We start from the raw sequence: 21,296 nt of genomic DNA, 5'->3' as shown, positions 1-21,296 counted from the left end.
GGACCAAAGGTGGGAAAGCTTGAGCTGTTACTTTATTTTAAAACTGGGGTATCATGCCAGGCATTAGAAAAGCACTCAAGAGCCCACAGTGTCAGGGAAAAAAAAAAAAAAAAGACTTTTTCCAGCCTCTGTGGGGTTTGGATTTTTCTTCACACTGTGAGGACAGAGTCTGCCTCAGAAGCCCAAACCCTGTAGTTCTCTCCTCACATCCAGTGACAGCCATGGAAGATGGTTTAATCCTAGTAATTAAGGGAGCCTTGTGTGGCAGCAATCCCTCAGGTTGCAGGATGAAACCCCCAAATACAACATGCTATGGGAAGGAAGCAAGAGCCTCGCCAAAGCCTGAGGACCTGCCAGTAGTGACAAGGAAACCTTTCTTTTGAAGACTTTTTTTTTTAATGCTGCTTTTGAAAAAAGTCGTGGTTATTCTTAGCATTTTTTCAACCTGTTCTAGCATGGAAATCTGTTCTTACTGCTCCTAATTTCCATGAAGCGCTTCTGCATATGAAGAAGGCTGGCACAGGCAGTACTCTCTGTTAGGGAGTGTCCTTGTTTCACTATTTAGAAGATTCCAGGTTTAAAGCTATTTGTGGGTAAAAAAAGCCTTTGGTAGGTGGAGCAATGTGAGACATGTCCTCACTTCCTGGCGCTTTTGAGGACAGACACATGGCCAGCCAGGCTGCCTCACTACTCTCCAAGTGCTTCGACGTGGTGGGGTGATGAAGAGTAACAGAGACTCTCCAGAGCCATTGGCGAGAACCAAGTCTAACGATATCAGGCTACTTCCCATGGGAAGGCCCTACAATGAAGAACGTGGTGTTTATCTGACATGAATGGCTGGGAGATTACATCATTGGACATACACGGCACCCACATGCTCACACCTGCTACACCCAAAACGCGGCCCTGTTTAGCATCTGCTTTTCTGATGTGGATGCATTGTTCTGGCTGAGCTAGCTTCAAATGATTTAGGGAAGCATCCTGAGCATTGCTGAGCAGAGATAGCACCACACACGGATGTAAAGTCATTGTTGAGACAAGTCCTACGTGGGATGTTCTGCCAAATGGTTCCCTTCCCTTCCTCTTCTCATTTCCTTGTTCTCCTTCAGTTGCTAGAGAATGCTAATCCCTTTATTTGTGTAATTTGTAAACTGGTGACTTTCCAGACCCAGTATAAATGACATCTGGCTAGAAGACTTTTCTAGAAAGGATCAGCAAGAGAAGCAGGCAATTTATTACCCGAACGATGACTTGGTGGCATTTCTATTGGTCCCCTTGGACGTGTGGATTACAATCGTGCAGTGGTAAAACTGACAGAGTATGGATAGCCCTGCATTGCTAACTGCCTTACTGTTAACAAAAAGGAAAATACTATGGCCTCTCTAATTCTTTCTTTTTATTGATTTTTTTTTCAGTGTTTGTTTCTGACCAGCTCTAGAAGCAACACATTTGCAATGTTTTGCTCATCCAAAGCAGCAAGCTTCTGACATTTTGTTCACAACACAGAAAAAAAGCAGACACACAACCATCTGAAGAGAGAAAAGCATTTTCCATAGTTAGTCACTACAGTTTGTGATGGGGAAAAAAAAATATACAGGATTTATACAGGTCTTCATGATTTCAAGGCTCATGGAAATCCTGGACCAACCACCCACTTTATAGATGCGGAAAGAGGAAAAGTTTTCTCACTGCTTGATCAGTTGAGTGCTCTCTCATTTTTTATAGAGGAGCTCTTCTTGGACTTGATAGGATAAGCTGTTATTAAGGAAGCTTTTGCCCCCTGTAATCTATTTTTTAAAGTGTGTGCCCCCCGATGTGAAACCTGGTGTGAAGTTTCAGACACCTCTGAATAAGGAGGTGCCTCAGCAGGGGAGACACAGCAGCAATCTACCAAGATGCTAATTGAGTATGGAGACACCTACAGACAGCACAATCATTTTTGTGTTCCCAAAACTCATCAAAATAAAATATTCAGGACTAAAATCTAGGCAGCAGGTACCTGAGTCAGGGCTTCCTTGCCTTGCAGGTGCATTGGCTGAAATCCTTTTGTCTAGCCTTTCTTTCCAGCCAAGAATGACTCTTTGTGCCTGTTTGAAGCATTTACTGATGAGATGCATTGGATAGCCATGGGGATCCTGTCCTTCCCTATAACCCCGTCCAGAGGCCACACAGGCTGCCATGGGCAGGAATGATCCCAAGGACCATCATCTTTCCTGATGCAGGTGGGCATTGGAGAACAAAATGCAGGAGTTCAGGGGCCAGAGATGACTGCAGGCTTCCAGGGGTGTCCTGGGTTCTTGTACCTCCACCAAAAGCTATTTCCCTGCTTTACCTCTTAACATGTTGTGTGCAGTGAGGTTCTTGTGGCTTTAAAAGAATAATGTAATGTCATCACTGCAAAAGATGCAGTACATTATATACATATAAAAATATGCAGGATGCTTTCAGATGTGGTCATAGGCCTTGTCTCATGAGAGTCCTTCCAGTCCCTCAACCCAGCCTCTGACACATGGAAAGCAGCAGTGCCCTTAAAGCACCTGCTGCTGGCATTTCCTTTCATTCCCTTATTGCAGTTTGGATTTCTCCTCACCTCTCTTCCCCTTCCCCATTCATTTCCTGATGGTACTTCTGTTTCCCCACTTCTCTTTCATCCCTCTTCCTCTGTTCATCCTCTGCATTTGTGCCCCATTCTTTTTTCATGTCATACTTTCTCTCTGATTGCACCAGGAGGAGCAAAACTCTGTTCCTGCCATAGAGCCATCTGAAACCAAAGTTAAAGCTTCTCTAAATACTCTCCCTCACACCCATGTTGCTACAACTCTCCTTAATTCTAGTGCTCCCCTCCAAACAGCCTTGGTACAGCCTTGCTGTGCATCACAGGGCAAGTCTGTCTGCTGGAGCCCACACAGGTCAAATGCCTGAGCTCTGTCCTGAGCTCAGCTGTGCACATGAGTGCAGGCCAGAGTGATTTTTCACTGTTGCTCCCTTTAGAAAGTGGTGGTGAGGGTTAGGGATCAGTGTTTGCCTCCTGTAACCAAGTGGTCGGAAGTATAATTTGCAGAGAAAGTTTCTGTTTCGGTAGAGGAAAGTGCACAAGCACAGTTCTGCTGGAAGGAAAAATAAAAATTAAAAAAAAAAAAAAAGGAAATGAGACTTTCGAAGGATGGGCTGTTGTAAAAGGCCTTGAAACTTGGAAACCACAAATGGCAGCTGACTAGCTGCCTCACTTTTCACTTTTGATTGAGATACTCACAGGCAAATAGAGATTTAGTATCTGGATTTGTGATTTTCACATTTCCCAGAAGATCATAAAATGAAAAAAAAAAAAAAAAAAAAGATTACAACTTACATTTAAAATAATAAAAAATTCTTACCCCATCTTCTTATCTCAGAATCCAAGTAAAAGGCTGTGGACTTCACATAAGACATATACAGCAGATTGTTTCATCAAAATGAAACTAGTGACTTTGGCATCAGTTTGAGAGTTTTATTAAAACCATAGGTTTCCATTCTGTACAAAACTGAGGAGTTTTTTAAAAAAAACCTTATTAACCACACTGGAAATAATGCAGTGTAAGTGGTTTGTTGATAAAAATCTCTCTGAAAGCTATATACAGGATTAATACCACACAACTGTATAAATGTAAAGACTCTCAGCAACTTAAGCAATATATACAAACTACCTTTAAACACATAAATATGGTATTTACAGCTAATAAATAACATTCAAAGCTAAATCATGTGTCCCCATGTAAAAGAACCCCCACTATTTTGTATCCAAGTTCTGTATGTGTTTGAGTTAGATATTGGATTAAGAGCACACCTGTTTACACACATTTTATTTCCAGAGAACTTTAACTCTAAAGAGAAGATTGCAACAAAATGTGAAGTCTATAGGGAATATAGAATCGTATTTATTTTTAGAGGTCTCAAATGCTGTGGCTCAATACTCAGCCCCACCCTCAATGACTCATCCTATCTGTAGTGAGGAAACCAAATGTAAGCAATTTTGGAGTTATTAATATTCCAACATATTGCACTGTTCAAGACTTTTATCCCCATATATACTAGCAGCGATGGCTAGGAAAAAAAAAAAAAAAAGAAACTGCACGTAAATGCATTTATGTTGGTTTTGCTTCAAAGATAGGATGGTCTTAGAGAATCACCACCTCCACACTTTGTCTTGCACATGTGGGAAAAGACTATGAAGACCAGCATCAATAGCTCACATTACACTTCTCCAAATGTTTACCTTGAAGCCCTTCTACCTCCCCAGTATTTTGTTTATCCTCTAGAAAGCTAAATGAAGGCTATTGAATTTTCCTCAAGCACTAGAAAAATTACACATTGCTTCAAGAAAGGGAAAGCAAAAAGCCTTCAATATATCTATTTTTGGCAACTCACAGCATGTCTAATTCAAGTGTTTCTCAGACCATTCATTTTTGTGCATCACAAAATCAGGCTCTTTTTAAATGTCACAGCTCTTGCTCCCTGCTGAATTCCACCTCAAGGTGGAAAAGCAAGCAACTCCTAGTATCTGGCATCACATCACAGCCAAGCAACAAATGAAGGCTGTCACTGGAAGTCACAGTTCCAGTACAGGGAAGCAGGAGTATGCTGGTCACCTGTGGATTTAGTTGCACTGAAGACCAGATACAGCTGTCACACAGCTGCATGGATGACATTCAGCATCAAACAACACTGAATCTCTTAGTTTTAGCATCAGGGATGCAAGCAAGTGGTAAAAAAGTCCATTTCCTGCGGTTTCTGGTAGCTCAGTTCCGTTGCCGTTCCTCACTCAGCACAGTGTTGGAGGTTTGATGGCTCCATTTTCAGGGGATGAAAGCACAGATGCAAAGCTGAATGTCTGCATAGGACACTGGTATTGCTGTCTTCTCCTACAACTGCTATTTATTCCAGGATATGCTGCATAGAAGTATATAGTTTAACAGATCATAAGTATTGCTAAGCAGCACTGGCATTTACCCCCAGTAAAGCACATTCATAACCACAAACTAGAAAATTCATCCCCATATTGAGTCAGTCCCTGACATCTTTCGGATACAGCTTTACACGCAGCAAAGGTATTTTTTCACATGGGAAGCCTACTTATTTGCTAAACACACTCCAGAAGACAATGAACTCTAGCCACTGAACTGTCTGAAAATTCAGATAGCCAAGCAAGGAGGAAATAAAAGTCCAGTTCCAGAAGACTCCAAAAAGAAGCCAGGTACAGGGCTCTGCTTCTTTTCAATAAATACTACAAAACTGCTATAGAGGAATTGATGTCGAGAAACTTTGTCACAAGGCACCATGATTAAGCAAAAATCACTTATTCCTTCCTAACACTCAAGCCTTTGGCAATTTGTTGCAGGGGTTTCTTTGTTTTAAACAACTATTTTATAATGTATCTTTATGGTTAGTAACTTTGTATGCTGAGACTTCCTTACAAGAAGACTCCTAAGTAGCTAGGAATAGCAGGCAAAAAAGCCAGTGGCAGATAAATATTTCTATATATTTTGTTCTGAACATCCAGTTCGTTGGGATGAACAGACTCTCCTCCTCCCCAGTGTGGAAAATCTTAATTCTTGTCACTTTTAAGCAGATTCATGTGCAGAATTTTCTTTAGAGGCTTTCTTGGCTCTGTGGGAAGAAAAAAAAAATACAGACAAGGTGAAGAGAAAGACATAAGACACTTGTTCAATTTTTGTCTTGTTTTGAGACTTACTATCCAAAAACAATACTTAACAGGAAAATAAGTTATGCAGTTGGGCTGTTCCTGGCTGCCACTGAATTTTACAGGTGTGTCAGACAAACATGCGCACACACACACACACACAGTTCCCAAGGCCTCGCCAGGTCATTGCCCTGGAGTGAAGGTCATCACATGTGCCTTTTTATGCAGAAAAAAAAAAAAAGATCTAAGTCTACAAGTATCCCCACGAGACCTTTCACTGATAGCAACTGCACTAAAATAAATATAACCACTTCTCCAGCTCAAACTTTAGTGGATAAAGTCCAAATAAAATTGGCCCCACATTTAAAGTTTACTCTGGGTCAGAAAAGTTACTAATCAGAAAAAAAAAAAATAAAAAAATACATTAAACACTCAGATGTAATCTTGATGCAAATTTGAGGTGCAAATCTCAGGAAGTCACTAATCCAGAGGAAAGCAGTGTGCCAGGGAGAGCACCTCCATGTGCCCGCCCTGTTTCCGTCTGTACCAGCCTCCAGACCCAGGTTCAGCCTTAAGGAAGGGCTCTGGACTGACTCAGCACAGGTGCTTGGATGTCCTTGCATTAAGGGTGAACGTAGAAATTCTTCGGATAGAGGAAAGCTCTTCTCTGTGTTAGTGCCCTCTAAAAACAGAGGGTTTGTTATATACCCTCCTTAACAGTATCATTTACACTTGACTGCTACCACAGTGTGAGAGGGACTTGTACTTGCTTTGCAGGTGTGGTAACAACCACACAAGGAGATGGTTAGCAGAGAACCAGCTCTGGGGTTTTTAAGCTACCAAAGCTACTACAAGCAAACCTCAAATTAGACTGAGTTGTGTTGCTTCTGCAATGTTTAGAATATCAGTGCAAAATCAACCAAATCTCAGTTTTATGAAATCCAATCATGTTTCCACAACCTTAAGACAATGGTGTTTGCTCTTACCCTCCCCTTTTCCTGTTGACAGGCTGCTCCAGGCATTTCACAAATATTGCTGCCTCTTCTCCTTTACCAAGACGTGAGGTGCCATCTCGAGAACAAAACACCACCCTGTGAAATAGATGTTGGACGCTTAGATGACTGAGCCAGACATCATCTTTTAACTGCAGGAACAGGATGCTGGGAAGCAGTGTTCATGCTCTGCCATGTGGGGCACTACTGCTGTACCAGCCTGGAAAAATCACTGGCAGAAAATTATTTAAAAATAAAAATAAATTCCGTTAGAAAAGAACCACTGTGTAAGAAAAACTGGTAAACTCAGGATGTATGGACCTCAGACTTTTGTTAGCCTTTTGCATAAAATCCTATTGTGGCTAAGAGAGCAGAGGCTCTACCTTGAAGTCTCTTGGATCTTTATTTACACTAGTTGTGTGACTTTTCCTTTAGGTTAATGATCTTGGAAGAAAGCCTTGCTCCCTTGAATATTTGCAAACAGAGTAGGTTGCCAATTCCAGCAAACCTGAGTGGTTGCTTTTCTATTTATCAGTACTTTCCCAACCCCTATATTTGTTCAGCTCTGATAACTGTTTTTTGATAAAGTGACTGCCTTGTTTATTTAAAGGAGGAACATACTATTCACAACACTGTACATAGGACGTGCACATTCTCTGTTCCCAACCCGTTTTCTGCTAACAGATCTCTTGTCTAATGAATCTAAATACTTCAAAAGATTCAAGGTAGAGCAAAACTGCTCAGATTAAGTGCTGTTTTAGCATTCATGTATTAGCAACATCTGCAGCATTCATGTGTTTCATTTCCCACCCACCATTAAGATACGTCCTACTTCCCAGAAAATCCAGCTTAACGAAGCAATCATTTCCAGTGAGAATGCATTTTTTTGAAAGGTTTCTGAAAATCTACTGCTAAGCAGGCTCTTTGCATGAAAACCCATGCATGTGTCCAGCAAGAGAAAGGAGAAATTGCAAATACAATCCGAGCTGCTCTTTGAGATCCTCTCTTGCATATTGTAACCAACCTGAGGCAAATGAGACAGTGGGATGCAAATGAATTCCGTGGGAGTGAAATTACAGATTGCTGATCCCAGTGGAGGCAAACAGCTGAATATGGCTGAAATAAATGCAGGTTTGGTGCTATTGGAGCTCTGACTATCAGCGTAGCACTCATTTACAACTGCTTTCCATGTGTTGTCCCACCCTGTGAGATGCCATGAGTAGGGTAACACTGGCAATTAAAACTAGGATACTTCATGACAATGAAAACACATTACTTTTTCTGAGTTTCGCCTGACTTCACTCTGACTCTCTGGATGCTGAATGTAAAAGGAGTCCACCAGTCTGACCAGCTGAAGAAGCTGTCTTTTTCCCACTGCAGCTTTAGCATAAGCAGGTCACCAATGTCCACTTCTGTGTAAATCAGGAAAGAGAAGGTCTTGTTTGAGGAGACTTCAGGCCTGCAGGAGAGAAAAAAAAAAAAAAAAAAATCTATTGGGAATGTCTTAAGAGCCAAAAAGACTAATCTGTCTTTTTATGATTTTTAATGAACTGTGGAAAGATTAGAGGGATAGGGGCTTTCTAACCTAAAGGACAGAAAACTAGAGAAAGAAGGGGAAACAGAATCAAGATTTAATGTACTTCAAAGAGGGAGAAAGCAAACTGTCATCCATAGTTCTGATGGATAGAACAAGAGGGGAAAAAATTAACAAATAAAAAAACCCTTCTGTAGCAAGCTAGTAAAAAGCCTGGGAGAGATAGGTGTCTTCTCCATTGCTGGTGGCTCTCAGGGAGCTGTTAGACAAGCACCAGCCAGGAACAGTTTGTGTACAGCGTTTCCTTGGAGTAGGAAACACACCTTGGTGCTTCCAGCCTCATTCCCTTCCAGCCTATGTTAAGGGTGTGTAAGAAGAGATTTATGCTCCTTTCCAGAGCTTTGGAAATATGTCTCCCTCAGCTTCTATGCTGAGGCCGTCAGCCCCATCTGGCTGTTTACACCAGGTCACATTCATGTTTGCCATGTTCAGCTGGAATATGGCAAAAAGGGTTTTGGGGGAGGAATGATGACACATTCACAACACAAAAATTCTTCTTAGATGGGGCCATAGGTCAGACCATTTCCATGTTTCAGACCTGATATGAAGAATGTCTTCTATACATCTTAGATCATTAGCTTTAGCAATGGATGAATGATGCATCCCCTTGATCAAGGACAAGAAAAAATTCTGAGACCCTGTAACACAGATTTCTGTAGCTGGAGTTAGAACCCCAAGTTTTTCAGCTGGGGCTTTAACAGATTTAGGCTAGACTCAACAGTGCATTGCAATTCTTTCTGTAGCTACTCACAATGTGAAAGCAATGTTCTCACTCTCATCTAAAGTGCCATACAGAGAGATCAGGAATGGCTGGTTGGTCTTGGTCATATTTGTCTTTCCAAAGAAATGGATCTTGACCTGGTAATGGAAGACTAGAAGAACACAAAAGAAAAGTCTGTTACTAAAAATCCCTCAAGCTCCAAAGAGACTGCTGGTGACAAATACTCAAAAAACCCTGCACAATTCCTAGGATGGAATACAACAGCATCACTAAACAGATGAGCTCTGTGGGTATCCAGGGAACTATTTTTGTGAGGAGGTAACAATTAGGATGCAAGGGTATCACAATTTCAAAAAAAAAAAAAAAAATAATAATAAAAGGCTTTGCAGTCCTTTCTGACAACATAATAAGTACACTATCTGTAGTATTGCCTTCAAACCTGTTTTAAGTGTGCATAACTTGCAACCCTCGACATGAGACAAGGATTGTGCCCTCCTCATACAGGACTGTTTATTTCAGTCCCCTAACACCAAAGATTAAGTGCCTAATGCCGACGAAACACTGTTCTTGCATCTGTTCTAACACTGCAGGAACATGCCCCCTGATTGCTAGTCCAACACACAATGCACACAGCAATCAATATACCATGTGGCACAGTCAAAAGTACGGAGGAAAAAAAAAAGAAGAAGAAAAAAATAAAATCCAACTTTACAATTATTTTCCTAGCTGAAAACTATCCAGTTCTTTCTGGCATTGTCCTTTTCAGACCTACCACTGTGGCAGTGGAAATCAAGAACTGCTGTGAGATTTTAACATGGGGTGTGGTGCTCCCGTGGCAAAAGCAGTATGAAAGGCACGAATCCGATGGCTTCACAACTTTAAGCAAGTTACTCATCAAGCTGAGCTCTGCTGATTATTTTCCCAGCAGCAGGAAAAATTCAACTAGTTGAAAAAAATACTTAAAAAATCTGAAGATTCAGTTGTTCCAGGTGGAGTTATTGTCTGGGCTGCACAGTAAGTACTCTTTTCATTTTGTCACTTCGGAGTTTATTTCGAAACACCCTCTTTTTTTGTATTCTACCCACCACACCATGAATAAAATTACATTGATGCTCTGACCCTGCACTGCAGCTTGTGGGCAACCCAAATGCATGCAGCCTTGCCTACAGGGTCACACAGCAATATCATCTGCAGTATGTGCCCACCCCGATGCACAGCTGAGCAGAACACTACCAGCCTTGCTCACCAGTAAGCCAGCAAAACCTACCTTTGTAGGGCATCTGAGCACGGGTCTTCAGGTACATTTTGGTGTTTCTCTTTGTTCTCACTCTGTTGACCTTGTAACCCAAGTTGTTGCAGCGGTTCTTGCGGCAGCTGAGGCAGAGCCCCTTCTCAAAGGCCTCCTTCGTGTTGCAGCGGTAGGCCATGCTGGGCTTTTCTTCGTAGAGGAGGGAGTCGATGAAGAGGTGGATGGATCGTTCATGAGAGCATTTCACCAGCTGATCCACATCTTCAAAGAAAAATACATATGAAATATGTTTACACACATACAAATTGATATAAAACCCACTAAGCCATAGCTGGGTTTTCAAGGGACAATATTAAAAGAACCTGAAATTCCTGATACAAATTCCTGTATCCAGAACTCTACTTCAGATGATCTTCATTTGGATATGACACTGTTTATTTTCAGAGCATCCTCACCTGCAAGGCCTTTTTCAGCAATCAGACGCAGAGCTTCTCCCAAGTTGCAGCCCGGCTGGAAGCCTCCCCCGTTAGGGTAAATATCGATGTGTCCAACGGGTTTCTGAATCCCAATGCTGCGATCCGGAGAGCCGCGGGTGTAGGTGTGTAGGACATCCACAAAGTCAGCATCATCCGGGGAGAGGCGCGTGAGGGCATCAGCGTACTCAAAGGTGGGACCAGCAGGATCCAGCCCTTTATGGTGCAAACCACAAAGAATAACTGAGATTGTTGTCTGCCAAAACACTAACAGTGATGCACATGCCAAGCTCTGGTGCCACACTGGGCTGGAGTGTTGCATATGGCATTACTACAGACATTAAAGTAGCATCATTTAAGTAACATTCATGCATGCAGGAGAAGCAAATACACCACTTTGACATGCTGACACTATCTGACAAATAAGGTGTATGTAAATGTATGTAAAGAAGCACAGATAACTTCCCCACAGCTGTAGTGTTTCCAGTGGATGGGAGAAACAAGTTGTAAATATTTTCTCAATGTTTCCCCTTTTGTCAAGGAACAGAAGAATTGTAAAATTTCTATTTGAAGTGTTTGAAGTGTGGAAAATGTCTTGCTGCTAACTCTTTACTAGGGAAACAAGTGGAAACATAAATAAGAGCATTGCAGTCTGCATGCCTAAGGGGAGAAGGGTTATTACAGTAAACTGTCAAGCTGCAGCAACATTGACACCACAAACAGCCAGAATGATTCTGCCAGGGAGCAGGAACTCCTGTTCACAAAGCACGCACAAACAGCTCCAGGAGGAAGGGAGCCGGGCTGCAGGTTGAATGAGGCTCCCAAGCTCTCTCAGCACCAAAGATACCACAGATGAGTGATTTTCTTAGCCTCATTTGCTGATGTTGGCATTTCCTTTGTCACTGAGATCAGTGCTGGGGCAAAGCAGAGCTCAGCTCTCCAGGTGCTGGGCCGTAAACCAGACCAAATGGTCGTGCTACAGTGCACCACCTTGTCCAGCACACTATTCAGCCTCCTGGAAAATATCACCCTAAGCAGACATCTAAGTATGCATAGGAGCAAATGTGTATTCCTTTCCTCTTCCCATAACTGTCCAAGTATTACTTTAAGCCTAGAAAATTACTTGAGCCTGTTTTGATTTAATTTTTAGTAACGCACAGTGGATTTCTTCACTCCAGCCTCCCCTTGAACCCGTACAGACTTCTTGAATCCAAAGCATGCAATGGCAAAGAGCTCTCTCTGCAGGTACTACACCCATGGCAGGAGGATCCACCTCCCACTCCTCTTGGAAATGCTCCCAGCAGCTTCAAGGGATGTCCACCGAGATGGAGACAACTCCCTGCAGCTGTTGTGCTGCAAGAGATGCAGAGACCTTCCCCAGGCCATAGATTTGGCCATTTACAATCCCATTCCCCCTAACCAATCTCTTCAAGGCTGATAAATCCCTGCCTACTTACTCATCTCTTGTGCAGAAAAATACTGAGGCTTCTCACTCACCACCTTGATTGATTTTTTCTGAACCTTTTCCAGTTCTACTATATAAATACCAGAACCACTGATTTAATGTAGAATGAACACAGCCTAAATACAGCCAGCAAGCAACAATTATTCTGGTGATTCTCCAGAGAAAAGTAATATTTCAGTATGAAGGAGACAGGACTCTTCACTCTCTAAAACTACATGTTTTCTTACCAGTAATTCTGTTCACCTTCTTCTTGGTCAGGCTCCCAGCAATCCCAGCAGCGTGAGCACCCAGACTGTACCCCAGCAAGTGGACATTGTTGAGTGGGTAATTGAATTTCTCCTGGAGAAGAGAGCGTCATTTAAAATCTGATGTTAAGTGGGACGACAATCAGATGACACAAGGGAAATTATTTTATAAAAAGCAGAATTTGTTTGAGCTATGAATAAAAGCAAAAAAAAAAAAAAAAAAAAAATCCCAAATGTAATCAGTATAACCTTGCTCCATAGAAGCTTGCTTCAGTTAATTGAGTTTTTTGCTTAATGCAAAAACCAAAGTAGAGGGAAATAAAGGATTAGGGACAGAACACATTTTGTGTACCATAGATTTTCAGCCATCTTCTGCCCCAGTTTCTGGATCCCCTAAATAAATTCCAAAGGCAAGGCAGACTTCCAACTAGTTGCTAAAATGTGGCTGCTGTATAATATATAGGAACCCGTCTTTCATAGCTTATCTTTCACAGAGCCTTCAGAAATACTCTGTGGACCCAGGACATTAAATATGTGAGATATGTGACTTACCTCCATCCAGTCAATAAACATAGCGACATCCTTTCCGACCAGCTTAGTGTATGCAGCAGACACTGGGTAGTGCTGCTGAGCTCGAACTAGCCAGTCCACCACAATGACGTTTGAATCAGGTTCCCTCTTGTACAGAGCATCGACCAGCTTTGGGACCCAACTTTCATACATGCCTGTCACCTGTTTCATTGTGGTTTAAAAAAAAAAAAAAAAAAAAAAGGTTTTAATATCATCTGTAGCACAAAGATCCCTCAGCTGAAGCATTTAGCCCTATCCATCATGAGTGCAACCAAAGGGGACATGCCACCCTTCTCATCTTACCGTCCATCCATGGATGACCACAAAGGTTTTACTGGTGTGGTTGAAGTTGCACTGTGCCAGGCTGTCCATCTGCCCAGGAACCAGGTAGCAGACATCCTCATCGGGCTCTGCAGGCGTCCGTAAGGAAAACTTGCTCTCGATTCCCTCAAAATTCATCTCAGCTTCTGCTATGCAAGATCACAGAAAACAGAGCTGCCTTTTAGCAGTATTAGGGCAAACAGTTCAGAAGTTATCAGTTATGATGTTGGAGAGAGGTCAAGAACAGACAAGAAATGGAGCGCACTTTTCATTTCCCTCAGTGAGTATGGGAGAGGGAAACCAAAGGTTCATGAAAACTGCTCCCCCTCCATGATACTGCTAAAACAGTGAGAATCTGACTATCTGTCAGGCAGGTATGAGCCACTTTTAGGAGTCATGGTACATGCAGAAAAGCAAATTCCTATAATACTACATATTTTGGAGGTACATCTTCCACTTCATCACAAACATGTTACTTGTTTATCAAGGCTCTTCTTAGGACACAGTAACCACAGTCTATTCAAAATATGAGCCGTAAAGTCCAAGTTTTATAAGAATGTGGGCATTTTATTTTTTACCACCAGAGAAAAACAGTAGGTGAAAATATCAGATAACCACTAAGGAAACCAAGCCAGCAAAGCAGCAGCCTGCATTTTGAAGACAGTATTTTTTTTTTCCACATCATCTAATAAACAACATTTGAGAAAAAAAGTCTTCCTCTGCCTGAAGTTATTTTGAACCCATTTGAAGGAAGAAAAATAAATAGATAAATCATGTACTGGTAGTCAGAAAGCATGTGATGGCCTGGAAGGATCACATCTCAGAACTCCCTCCAGCTTCTAGATTCAAAACATAAGTTTTCCTTTTGCTCCTGTCACGGCAGAGAAGCTACTTTAATCTTCATGTCCACTTCTTCCTTTGTCTAGGAGGAAACTTAAATGCCTCATCCTCCTAGGTCTGATTCAACACTTAAACACCTCTATATCCCACAGATCCTGTAATTAACCATGGACCTAAACGCCAATGCTTTCCTGAAACCAGGTCGTATTTTGTCAACTTGCTTTTAGCAAATATTGACTGCCTGTTTTCCAAGTGCAGCTGAACTCAGGCCAACTCCATCCTGCTCAGTGCTGTGTTTGCTGGCATCGTGAGCACCAAGCTTTCACAGACTCCTACACACGCATTAATAAATGGCTCCAAGCCACCACAGGGAATGCACAGGGCTGCAGTCAGGTCCTCATGCTAGGCACAACAGTTATGCAGCACCCTTCTTTTGCCCCCTGCGTAAGTCTTCTATACCTGGCGTATATATATATATATATGTCTCCATAAAGTCGTGCTGCATTATATAGAAGCAAAAATCATTCACTGTTTCTAAAATTTGTTTTTCTGGTCTCCCCATTCAAGCCTCATCCTTGGCTGTACTTGACCTTGGCTGCACTTGCCTGGCCAGCTAATCCAGGCTAATTACACTGCAAGCCCCCTTCCTGTCCCCTTCCCCATCAAGAACAGGTGTTTTTCCTGTGCATCCTTCCCCAAACAAGCAGAAGGATTCACATAACACTGAATATAAAACTTTATCTGCTGAAAATGAACAAAAGCTACCAAACTAACCAAATGCAAGTTTTCTCAGAAGTTACCCCCTCTAGTATTTTTTGCACATTCAAAACTTCTCACATTCTCACAACCAAGAGAGTGCAAAACCCCTCTCTGAAACAAACCTTTAATCTTATTCTTTTTATTTTTAGCCAGAAAAAGAAGATACCTAAAATCTGACTGGTTAAATATCAACTATAACTTCTCACTCAGCAGTGAATCAGTAAAACTTGGAAAGAACCAAGAACAGCTTTCAAGTCTAAGGCACACAATGCAAGGACTTTCAATTATGTGTATTCTTGTTCCATTCAGGAAGGCGAACAAGAATAGTCCACCTGCTCACTAGGTAATAGTGCTTCCTTTCATATTTAGAAATCATTTCCCTTCTGAATCAAACCTATCTGATAATCAACCAAAATCTAAATTAAATTGAAATCCTGCCTTCTGTTGTGTTCTCAATTACAAACACATGCTAGAATTTGCACTTACTGTGACTCTTTTGGAAATAAGCTTTTCAGAAACCAAATTTGCAGTCCCACATGTACCTCACTCCTGAGGAGAGTTTACAGTACAGGGGCATCTGCCAGTGGAGAGGTAAAAAAAGCTTGACAAATATTAGTGTTTCAGCCACAAAATCTCCGGATGGCATTTAGGGTATAAGAGCCACATCACCCCCAGCAAAGCACCAGCTGCAAAACCCATGGGTTAGGGAAATAGCAGAAGGCCACTCTGCTCATTAAGCTATGTTGTGTGAGGTATTAGAGTCAGAAATTATCATTAGCATCCTTCATGCTCAAAAAAAAACTTCTTGGTGTCTAATGTCCATACGCGTTCATTTCCCAGGAGCAAGATACCCTCTGCATGAGGGAAGTGTGTGTGTGGTGGCATTTGTTGCTGACTGCTTAATGACATGCTAATCAGAAGCTATCTTCAAGAGCTGCCTGAGTTTGGCTTTGCAAATTCTGTCTGGGTCACAGCACAAGATCAATTTGTACCTCATCTTGTGCTCCACACATGTTGCAGCACCACCTCGTCTCTCACCTTCTGCACACTAAATTTCAGAAAAAAATACTGGGGTATATAACAGCATATATAAAAACTAATTTCACATACTGACCTCAATACATACCATGATTTAGAACTGCAGCTACTGAGCAGGTTGCTTCAGAAAGCAAGCTTTTGCCACTTTGACTTTTGTACATCAAAGTATCTTTGTCTCATTAAAATTGAAAAAAAAAAAAAGTGACTGAGAATTAAACCTTGTTATACATATACTTGTCACAGACCTTTTCCTCATATGTGTAAAGTGAGAAGTCTCCTTGAATCATGTTCGATCTGAGCTGGTCAGGCATTGTGACAGTGGGTTTCATTCCTGCAGTCTGACACGATGCCAGAGAAATGCAAAGAAGGTCAATGCGCACACACTACCTGCAAGTTAATGGTGTGTTTCAACTTGGGTTAGTCAAACCAGGGCAAACCCAGAAATGGGGAGCCTTCAGCATGTTTCTGGAAGGTGGATAGGAATTTAACTGAAGTTGCCACAAGCTTTATATAATGTAGATGGATATAAATCAGATAAAGAAGTTTATGTGCACCCTGCAACATTGAAGTAGTTTTTGGGATAAGACTGCAATTCTATTTCTAAATAAGACCTTGAAGATAAACAGGTCTGAAGGTTTAAACTTGTAGAAAAAAAAATAAAAAAAATCCATGTTTTTGCTAAAAATCACACTTTCCCAGGCTTAGGGAAGCAGAGGTATAAAGGCATGTTCTCTGTGTTGCAAGAACTTCCAGGTACCCCATGGCAAATATAAGTCCCCATTACAAAATAAAGCTGCATAGGTCACCTTCTTAAACTGTAAGCACACGGCAGTGCCCGGAAAGGGATATTTACCTATTTAGAGAACTGGAAAAGGGAGTAGAATTAAGCCATCAATTTCAGACTGGAGCTGTCTCTTCTCACAGCCTACAGGCTGCACTGCCAAACTCCATTTTATCATGTTTCACAAAATTTCTGCTGCCTTTCTGAAACTTTCACTAATATAGTCTCAGTTTTCATCTCCTAAAAAAGCTGCCATGTGCACCAAGGTATAGAGGATATCCTAGAACTTGGATAAAGTGCAGAAAAATGCCTAGTAACTAGGAAGAGTCAGTAATTTCATTTTCCTCTTTAAACCTCATTACACTGACTTGGATTTGCAATTTGTGAAATTCCATTCAGTCCATTACTGCTAACAATTTTGAAAGCATCACACTGACTTTAAGCATTCTGACTCAATATAAACGCACAGTTACACACTAATCAAGAGAATTCATCCTCAAATTTCCTTCGTGAGAAGCCTAGAGAAGCCTACAGCAACCTGTCAACTGTTTTGGATGAAGGAAAGTACCAGTGGTCAGCTGGGTGGAAAACGTGAGTTTGAACATATATCAGCATCTGGAATGTGAATCATAAAATAAACTGCCAGCATCAGATGCAGGATGCAAAATACGGTAACAATACACGTGCAAGAATCAGTGCTTCTGAACTACAGTTTAAACAGGAATCTTTGGTAAACAACAGTTTCCTGGTGTTATGTACACAGAAGTGGGAATACTACTAGCTGGGTGCAAAGATCACTAGAAGTTGTACTGCTAGCCTGAGTAAACTTAAGTCCACGCACACACACAGAGGCAAACATCTGCACACAACATCAAACATTTACACAACCTGCTGGAGTTAACTGGAACAACTCATCCTCCACCTGATTACCAGCATCAGGCTATGGCACCCATCAGTAACACTGAGTCCCTAAAAGCGCTCTGAAGCACACTGACGGTCAGCTGTGCTACTTCACCAAGTATGATTGTTTAATTGTAGCTACACTATAAACTGAAAGCAGACTACTGCGTGTTGCAATCTGACAAAACCTACCCCGTAAATCAGGTTACTGTTTAACTTTGCTGTGAAAGAAATTCCATCTCCCATTCTATGAGTTTCCTCATGGCAGAGCCCTGAGGTTAAGTCCTCCCTCACTTCTCAATGAGAAGAGCAACACCTCTGAAGCCCAGCTTGGCCAGAGAGCAGATGCTGAGCATGGCCCTGTCCTGCTCAAGCCCTGCAGCTGGCAGGGTGAGGGCACACCAAGGTTCCCACGCTGTGCACATGGATGCTCGCCCCTCTCCGAGGCACTCCCTGTCTAAGAGGTGCTTAGTCAGCTGCAGCTGGCAGGCCTGTAACTCAATCCAGCAGCAGAGATCTTGCCATCCATTAGTCCCTCTGCGATATCTGCAATCAGCCCAAGACAATAAAATGCAATCACCGCCAAACTTTACAGTAATGCAGAGGAAAGGGTGCATGAGAAAGCCACACCATGCAAGTGCTTCCTGCACAGAAGAGGTCCCAGAAGACTTTCTTAGGAATGCCAGTGCCCATGCTATTCTACAGCACATCTGGGATGCCCAGCAGCCTCCCCAGAAAGGCATTGTTCCTGGAAAGGCCATACCACAGTTGCTCTGGCAGGTCTGTCCCAAACATGGCCACAGCAAACATCAGCAGGTCACATCACACAGTGGTGTAAATCTGGTGTAACCCCTGACTCTGGATTTACACTGGTAAAAATAGAGATCAGCATGCATTCCTAGTAGTGTATTATCTTTTCCTGGAACACCAATGTTATCTTCACCTACAATATCTTTTTCTATGTTGTTTATTAAATACTCAGGATTCCCGGAGGGATGGATCATGTATTTTCCATGGCTCCAAAACATCTGTGGTGTGGAAGAAATAGTGCAAGGCTCAAGACTTGGATAATTTTAGGATGATCGCACAACCTGTTTACATATAACCTGTTCCTATGGAGAAATAATGCAATCAGTAAGTCTAAGGCAAATCAATTCCTAGAGGGATGAAAGCTCTCTCTGGGCAGATAGTTATTTTACTGTATGAAATTTGGGTACTGTGATGGAAACTGCTTTTGATTGTCTGTGATGGCACAAAATTGGATTCGAAATGAGAATACATTCCTCTGGCTGCGCTCTAGCACCCCATGCTCTTAGTTTTGAATGCTTCCCTCCAGCTTCCTTACACACAAAGGAAACAACAAAGGCATCTGCAGTAGGGAAAAAAAAATAAAAAATAAATAAAAAATAAAAAAAAATAAAGTGTCATTATACATTTTAGCTTCACCTAGCAGCTGCAGGAGATTCATCAACATTTTCTTGTAAGGATATAGACTTTTAAAGGATACGCTAAACTCTCACGCAATGTCTGAAAAGTAATGCCATGACAGGGCACCACTAAAAAGTTTAGAGTAGTGGTCTATTAAAACCAGTCTCTTTGCTTGTCAAAGCTGCGATCATGTTGTGGCTGAAACAGGAGCACTAGGGAACATTGAGCAGTCAACACGCGCACGTGTCCTACTTTCCCTACCCTGGAGAGTGCCCATGCACAAATGTAAGTACAATAGGTGTGGTGTAAGTACAATTCTGTGTGTATATATAGACACTGTGGGGGTACACTCCTCTGTTAACATTTTTCCTAATAGATTCTGTTACATTAACTTCAGCCCAAATGCGTTATTTTGACAGTGATGAAATCTTGACTTGCCTTAGGTGAAACGGACCAAGACCTGCATCCAGCTGGGATGCAGGACTCCCACGGGACAGGTGAATGCCCTCAGAACAGAGGGTCCTGTTCCTGCACGGAGCTAAGGACCCTACCATGATGCTACGGCAGTGCCAACCTGCCTCCAGAAAGGGATTCTTAGGAGACACCTCGCTCCTGGGGGAAAAAAAACAAGCACATCCCAAACCTCCGCAGGCCATGCCATCCCTGAGCTGAGACCCTGCTGAGCTCCGGGCAAGGGAACCGTATCCAGACCTGTCCCAGGAGGACGCAAGTCCTCCAGCAGCCCTCTCCAGCCCCATTTCCCCCCGTGCAGCAGCAGTGCCCCCCGCAGCCCCCTCCCCATGGCAGCGGGCATGCCCCGCGGCTTCCCCACCCCGCCCCGTCCACGGTCCGGGCTCGGTCCAAGGCTCACCCGCCCCGTGCCCCCTCCCCATGTCGGGACCGGTCGGGACTTACCGTGGTCATCGCCGACAGCCGTGGCCCATGGCAGGCAGAGGCAGAGCGCGGCCAGCAGCGCCTTCCTCCCCATCTCTCCTCTCTGCGTGCGCGCTGCCGCGGCGGAAAAGTTTCTTTCGGCGGGGGAGCAAAACAAAAACAACCGGACGAATAGGAAGAAGAGTTAAGTTTGGGGGTTTAAAAAAAAATGAAAAAAAAAAAAAAAGAAAGAAAAAAAAGCTAAAAGGACGAAGTGTTGATGGGTCACTTGGGGAGACGCCCGCAGCACCCGCAGGCACAACCGCCCCCCTCTGCCGGCGCCGCTCCCTCCCGGCCCCTTATGTCCCCGCCAATATGCAAATATGCAAATGAGGCCCCACGCCCATTGGCGCACGCCGCGGGGCGGGGCCGATGCTGCCGGCCGGGGACGGGCGGCGGGGGGGCAGAGCCGCTCCCGCGGGGCCCCGCGACCCCCGCTGCCCCGGCACGGCTCGGCACGGCACGGTACAGCTCGGTACAGCTCGGTACAGCACGGCCCTGCACGGCCCCCCCTGCCCCAGCTCCGTCCCCTCCCCGAGGTCCCGCTCCGTTGTGCCGGCACCACCGGGATGCCCTCAGTTTTCCCTGCCTCCCCCGCCCCGGCTCCCCTTTCCAAAGGGAATGAGATTTTCCTTCCTATCCATGCTTCTGCACCGAGAACCAACTCAACCGCTAAGTGCGTCTTCGGACCGGTGGCTGCAAGGCACCTTTTGCCTTTCCCTTGAAAAACCTCTGCCAAAACCTTGTTTTGCCAGCGCTCCAGGGGATGCAAGCTTGGAGCGTAAATTAATTTGCTGGAGATTGCATCCATACTCTGGAGAAATGCAAAGTTGCCTTTTTGAGCTTTTCATCTCTCTCTGCCCTGCTCTCAGAAATGGGGTTCGCAAGCAGCTAGGTTGTCGTTGCCAGCCACGGGGTGAAAGATCAGTTATGTAAGGACATGTAACAGAAATACTAAATCAATAACAAGACCTGTTTTTATTTTGCAGCATATTGTCAAAGGCCCAGCCTCATAAAGGTCTTCTGTCGCTTACAGGGAATGAGGACTCCCTGTTTTTTGTGATGCGAAGCAAATGTGATTCATTTTGAGAGCATCAGATTCTTCTCAGACCAGGCACCTTAGCAATATAATATACTAAAATGGACTAAAATATACCTGGTTCATATTAGCAAGGCTATTCAATAAGAGGTCGCTCGAGTGTAGCAGAACTGGGTCACCTTTGCAGACGTAGGTTTCATAAAAAGACCAATAAGATCTAAATATGAGAGCACATCTTCCCCAGGACACAACTTGAAGTTTCTTAACTCCC

The 21,296-nt window shown here is 43.1% G+C and overlaps 1 protein-coding gene across 2 annotated transcripts; it reads right to left on the bottom strand.

Annotated features, from left to right (window-relative positions):
• Positions 1-3,473: 3,473 nt before the first annotated feature.
• Positions 3,474-20,247, bottom strand: LPL (lipoprotein lipase). Of its 2 annotated transcripts, none has more exons than XM_084305422.1 (10): positions 19,969-20,247; positions 13,290-13,456; positions 12,969-13,148; positions 12,399-12,510; positions 10,689-10,922; positions 10,252-10,494; positions 9,015-9,135; positions 7,946-8,128; positions 6,664-6,768; positions 3,474-5,643 (listed from the first exon to the last, which is right to left on the bottom strand). In XM_084305422.1, the coding sequence occupies exons 1-10, from the start codon at positions 20,039-20,041 to the stop codon at positions 5,598-5,600; spliced, it is 1,464 nt and encodes a 487-aa protein (XP_084161548.1). In that variant the 5' UTR covers positions 20,042-20,247; the 3' UTR covers positions 3,474-5,597. The 2 variants fall into 2 exon arrangements, with proteins under 2 accessions (XP_084161548.1, XP_084161549.1); XM_084305423.1 differs by having other exon boundaries at positions 13,290-13,453.
• Positions 20,248-21,296: the final 1,049 nt, after the last annotated feature.

The sequence above is a fragment of the Netta rufina genome, assembly GCF_964035555.1.
Source record: "Netta rufina genome assembly, chromosome: Z".
Lineage (NCBI taxonomy): Eukaryota > Metazoa > Chordata > Aves > Anseriformes > Anatidae > Netta > Netta rufina.
The sequence above is the reverse complement of the archived record's forward strand: the minus strand, read 5'-3'. Positions and strand labels throughout refer to the sequence as shown.